Source organism: Austrofundulus limnaeus, unplaced genomic scaffold (assembly GCF_001266775.1).
Source record: "Austrofundulus limnaeus strain Quisiro unplaced genomic scaffold, Austrofundulus_limnaeus-1.0 Scaffold719, whole genome shotgun sequence".
NCBI lineage: Eukaryota > Metazoa > Chordata > Actinopteri > Cyprinodontiformes > Rivulidae > Austrofundulus > Austrofundulus limnaeus.
Window position 1 is genome coordinate 13,678 of NW_013953121.1, and position 5,401 is coordinate 19,078.

General features: G+C 36.5%; 1 protein-coding gene across 1 annotated transcript in view; it reads left to right on the forward strand.

Moving 5' to 3' along the window:
* Nucleotides 1-321: 321 nt before the first annotated feature.
* The window catches only part of ash2l (ash2 like, histone lysine methyltransferase complex subunit), a 23,699-nt gene continuing 18,619 nt past the window's right edge, over nucleotides 322-5,401 (forward strand). The window contains exons 1-8 of the mRNA XM_014028126.1: nucleotides 322-421; nucleotides 1,583-1,649; nucleotides 2,068-2,213; nucleotides 2,288-2,376; nucleotides 2,468-2,562; nucleotides 2,702-2,797; nucleotides 3,611-3,706; nucleotides 3,811-3,886. Coding sequence (XP_013883580.1) covers nucleotides 363-421; nucleotides 1,583-1,649; nucleotides 2,068-2,213; nucleotides 2,288-2,376; nucleotides 2,468-2,562; nucleotides 2,702-2,797; nucleotides 3,611-3,706; nucleotides 3,811-3,886 — 724 coding nt within the window. The 5' untranslated portion in view covers nucleotides 322-362. The remainder of the gene's footprint in view (nucleotides 422-1,582; nucleotides 1,650-2,067; nucleotides 2,214-2,287; nucleotides 2,377-2,467; nucleotides 2,563-2,701; nucleotides 2,798-3,610; nucleotides 3,707-3,810; nucleotides 3,887-5,401) is intronic.

Genomic DNA, 5,401 nt, shown 5'->3' on the forward strand with positions numbered 1-5,401 from the left:
TTTTGGGGGGGGGGGGTCACCTCCTTATAAATGTCCTTACAGAAAAATCTAAGTGCTCATTTTAAATCAATACTTTTACTTTTAATACTTAAGTATAAAAAATAACAGATACTTTAAGACTTTTACTCAAGTAATATTCCTAAAGGAGACTTTAACTTTTACCAAAGTAATTTTTTTGGTAAGATACTTGTACTTTTACTCAAGTATCACTTTGTGGTACTTTATACAACACTGACAACATGTCTCTTTGACAAAGCTGCTGACTCCTGCAGTTCTTCCAGGATCCTGTGGTGTCACTGTTTCCCCTGCCGCATGTTCGGTCGCCGGAAGCTGAAGTCTCGCGATACGTTAGATTTTCGAACATGGCGTCGGAAGCAGAGGCGGGCACTGCTGTAGTGACAGAACAGGAGCCAGGAGGAGGGTAAAACTGCTTAATCTGTACTGTTTTCATTTATTGTTAAAGTGTGAAGTACACATAAGATAATCTGTGTAAAGCTAACTCTCGAATTTGCTTTGTTTGTCTGTAAGTATTGTTGGCAGACAGGCTAACTAGTAAACAACGTTAAAGCGGAGCTCGCTGCCTTTGTTTTCTCTGTAAATAATAATCGGACGGATAAAATGCACAGGTCCGGAATAGAACCTTTTTTTGTTTTGTGAATTAAAGTTTACGACTGGTTTTTTTTTTGCCTTTACGTTCTCCTCAATTAAGCCTTTGATTTAAAATTTGAATATTATCAAATTAGAACACTTATTTGCCTTATTTTATCCAAGTTAAGTTTTAATGTTTCGTATTTCTAGGAATTATTAAGCACGTTTTGATACGATTTTATTTTAAAGGAACAAAGCAAAACAAACCATCCAACTAAGAAAATTTAACAATGATCAAAAACTGCTCAAAAAGGAGAAGGGCAGAGACAAAAGCTTATTTCAGTTCATTACACATTTTTTCTACCTGTTTGTGAATCCCCCCCCCCCCCCATTTATCCTGTTTTTACAAATGCATATTTTGATTTTGTAACATTAAATAATATACGTGTATACAAACATTGTATACATAATACACCCACATGTTTTGCAGTAGTTTTTCAGTCAAAGCCCATCTTCTCTTTCCTTTAAAGCACATGTTTATGCAGCTGTTTAAACTGAGTTTCATCAGTTCATGAGTCCATTCACAGCTTCACTCCACATAGACACAAACATAGTTTTAGTGTTGTGTTGTTCAAACACCAGCAGGTTTTAAATTTAGCTCAAAATCTATCGCCCATCCCTTTTAAAATGTTGTCAGGAAGTAAGATTGTTTAGTTGCTTTATGGAGTTGTGTGAAAGTGAACCAGGTCAGTAAATTTAAATTTTTTGATTTTAAGTAAGAATAGTGCATTTGTATAATTTCTGTAGTATTCTGTCACCTCTTAGATAAAATTGTTCATCATAAAGTAACAAGTTAGCTGTCTGTTTTTGACAAATGAGTACATTTTTACACACAAGTAAACTCCTACATGATGCAGATTTTTTTAATCAGTTATTGTAAGGTCTGTTTAAAGGAGGGCCATCTTAAAATCTTCTGGTCTCACCTGAATTTTAGGGAATCTTCCTTTGGGGATCTACCTGCCAGCATGGATACAGAGTCATCAAATGGCAAGGATGGAACGGTAACTGATCTATTAATATTTAAGTATTATGAGTTTGTTGAACACACAAACTCATGATAAAACTAATGATAAGAATATTCTTCCTTAGATTTTTTTGAGCATTTACTGGCAAACAAAGGATTTAGATCCCTAACATTAGCATCACATTCGGTAATCACTTTAGATAATTAAAATTAGCATTAAAACTAAAAATTTACTGTGTTCAATGAGTCAGAAATATCATTATGTGTTTGTTTACATCTGCATCAGCTTGTTCAACCACGAGTTCTGGATGTATCTTTGGGTACAACTAGGAATCCTAATGTGAACTCTTAGTCCACCTTAAAGGATTTTATTTTCATTTGGTCAGATCACCCACCTCTACGGTGTGGTCATCTCTGCATATCACCTTTGCAAACGAGTGTTTTGTTTTCCGCAGGAGGCTGCTGGTGAAGGCTCTGAAGTCGCCGATGCTCTCACTGGATCTGGAGATGAGGAGAGCGGGAGGCAGCTCGGGGAGGTGGAGCTTCAGTGCGCCTTGTGCATGAAGTGGTTCACCGCGGATACGTTCGGCATCGACACTGCGTATGTGTATTCAGAACGTTAAATCTGTAAATCTGCAGAACGATACCGTTACCTGCTCTCCTCCTCTTTCCCAGAACCTGTCTCCCCTTCATGACCAACTACGTGTTTCATTGTAACGTCTGTCATCACAGCGGGAATACGTACTTCCTCAGAAAGCAAGCAAGTAGGTGTTCTGTTTACTGTAACGTCATCACTGTTTTATTTGTACTCATTTAGTGATTGGAACTCTTTAACCGCCCTTATTTGTCTGTCAGACCTGAAGGAAATGTGCCTCACAGCCTTGGCAAACCTTACATGGCGATCTAGAACACAAGATGAGCACCCAAAGACCATGTTCTCCAAAGACAAGGTAGACCTGACACTATTAGTCTAATCAGTACATAGTTTATTATTTTTGTAAAACAATAATTTAAGAGAACTTGCATTGTTCGTCACATGAAGTTGTTTTCATGTACTTGAAAAGAAAGTTTTGTTTTTGGTTGTTGCAGGATATCATACCATTTATTGACAAGTACTGGGAGTGCCTGACAACTCGTCAGAGACCAGGAAAGCTCACCTGGCCCAACAACATAGTGAAAACCATGGTAATTTAATATGTTTTGGATCACTTTGAAAACTTTGTACACAGCCTCCATCAATCTGATGAGTCGTTGCTATCATCCAGTGTTCAGACTGCATTATAGTACTTTAACATACCGTATTTTCTGGACTATAAGTCACAAAAGTAAAAATATGCATCATGAAGAGAAAAAAAACACAGATAAGTCGTACCTGAGTATAAGTCGCATTTATTTAGAAATGTATTTTATAATGTCCAGGCTTAATTAACATTATGTAACAAACCAGCCAGTGCAAAAAGCAAATTACAGTTCACCACAGCTTCACTGATCTCACTCCACATCACTGAATCCGTTAGTCTTCATCCTCGGTGTCGCTTCTGAACAACTCCGCCAACTGCAGAGGAACAGGAAGTGCTGCCGTCATCTCATCTTCTGCAGGGCTGTCATCAGACTCAGCTTCAGTTCTTGTTATTCCAGCCTTTCTGGATCCTGACAGGATGGTTTCAACTGTCACAGAAGTCCACGCTTTGTCGATCCATCCAGTCCAGTCTTTCACAGTTTTCTTTATATTGTCAGAATCTGAACCATCAGGTACGAACCAGAGGAGGCAGCATTTAGTTTCTTTAACTCAGGACTGAAATCAATTTGTTGCAGCCTTACTAAGAGTATGAACGTTTATTTAACGCTAATGGTTTTACACTTATTTATACATTTTATTAATGTAGTTTGTTAATTGTATTTTCTCTTCTCTGTAAAGGATTTTTGGTTGCTCTGTGTGCTAATTGTTTCAGACGCAACAATTTGTAATTTTTAAAAATTTTTTAATTTATTTTCTAGAGCAAAGAACGGGATGTTTTCCTTATGAAGGAACACCCTGACCCTGGCAGTAAAGATCCTGAGGAGGAGTACCCAAAGTTTGGTCTTCTGGATCAGGTATTGATACCTTTAGATATTACAGTATAAGCCACACACAGCAGACTGTGAACATCCGTACAGAAGAAAAAAAAAGCTGCTACCTCTGTGATTAACCTCTACAGGATCTGGGAAATATTGGACCTTCGTATGACACTCAGAAACAAACCACTGGAACTCCCACAACTGGAGGGCTTAATGGTAAGAAACCAGTTAATATCCAAACTGGAACCAAACCACTTCAAACATAGAGTCCAGTACTCTTCAAACATAGAGGGAGTACTATGACGGGAAGGGCGGATGCTTTAGTTGATTTGTGTACCTCTCTGAGACCGGTGTGGTTACAGAACTGAGTTAGCATGTATGTGTGAAGCTGGTGCTTTCACCTCTTTATCAAACACATCTAAATTTACTTTGTGACTCTGCACAAGCACACACACGCAGCAAACTGCTTCTGGTTTGAAAATAAGAGTTCTTAAAATAGAAAAAGAGAGCAGGTTTCACAAAGTTGTCTTTTTTGTCAGTAAAACTAACTTGGTGAGTGAAGATGCTTTGTTTGATGGTTTTGTTTTGGGTGCTGTGGTACTGTATTTTTGGAGCCTGATTCTTCACAATAAGAGGTTTTACCATTGACTTGAAAGCTCTGCCTACACATCCTTCCTGAGATTGTTATATTGTCAGTTACAGTTTAACATACCATAATAACTAAATGAACTTAAATTTATTTCTTTTAAAAATTCACATTTTTACAGGAGCAATGTAAAAATTATGTGAACCAATCAGCACCTGAAACAGGGTTCCTGCAGATCCTTAAAAAGTCTTAAAAGTCATTGAATTCATCAATCCAAAATAAGGCCTTAATTAGCCTTAAAATGTCTTAAATCAATCTTTCAGAAGTTTTAAAAATGTTAACACATTGTAAATAGGATGACTGTAATTCATCTCAAATAATAACATTATTGGTAACATTAATTTTTTTAAATATTCACATGCAGACATTCCCGTTTGACATCACTTCCTGTTACTTCACATGCAAATATCTCAACAACTGAGCATCGTGAAATTTGTTTTGTAATATGTAAATAATGCTGTCTTTCCAAAAAAGCATTCACTTTTCTTACATAAATTGATGTCACATGCACTTTAAGGTTTCATCTACAGCAAAATGGGGTTAAGACCCCACTGTGGGTCCTAAAACAACAAATTTTGTTTTGTTAAACTGACTGCTAAGAATGTTTTGGCTATATTTAACGAAAAAGCAGTTAGATATGGATAAAACAAGTGGTCTATTAGCAAAATATGTGAATACTTAAACGAAAAATACTTTTGTTCATGAGTTGCTGCTACAGTTTTTTTTGTCATTTGTGTTTATTATGAAATTGGTCTTAAATTTAATTTCACTTGGCATTAAAAAGTCTTTAAAAGTCTTAAATTTAACTTGCTTTAAACTGCAGGAACACTGAAAAGAAGACTATCAAACATAATTTTTAAAAATCACGAAACTGTCTCATTAGTTTACATGGAGAGTCAGGACTTAAAAACTGGACTACAGTCGGCCCATTACAGGGCGTTCGTCCTTTGTGGCTTCAATTTCTGGCTTCTGGTTCCATCTCTAGTCAAAATATACAGTGGTTTGCAAAAGTATTCATACCCCTTGAACTTTTCCATATTTTGTCACATTACAACCACAAACATAAATATATTTCACTGGAATTT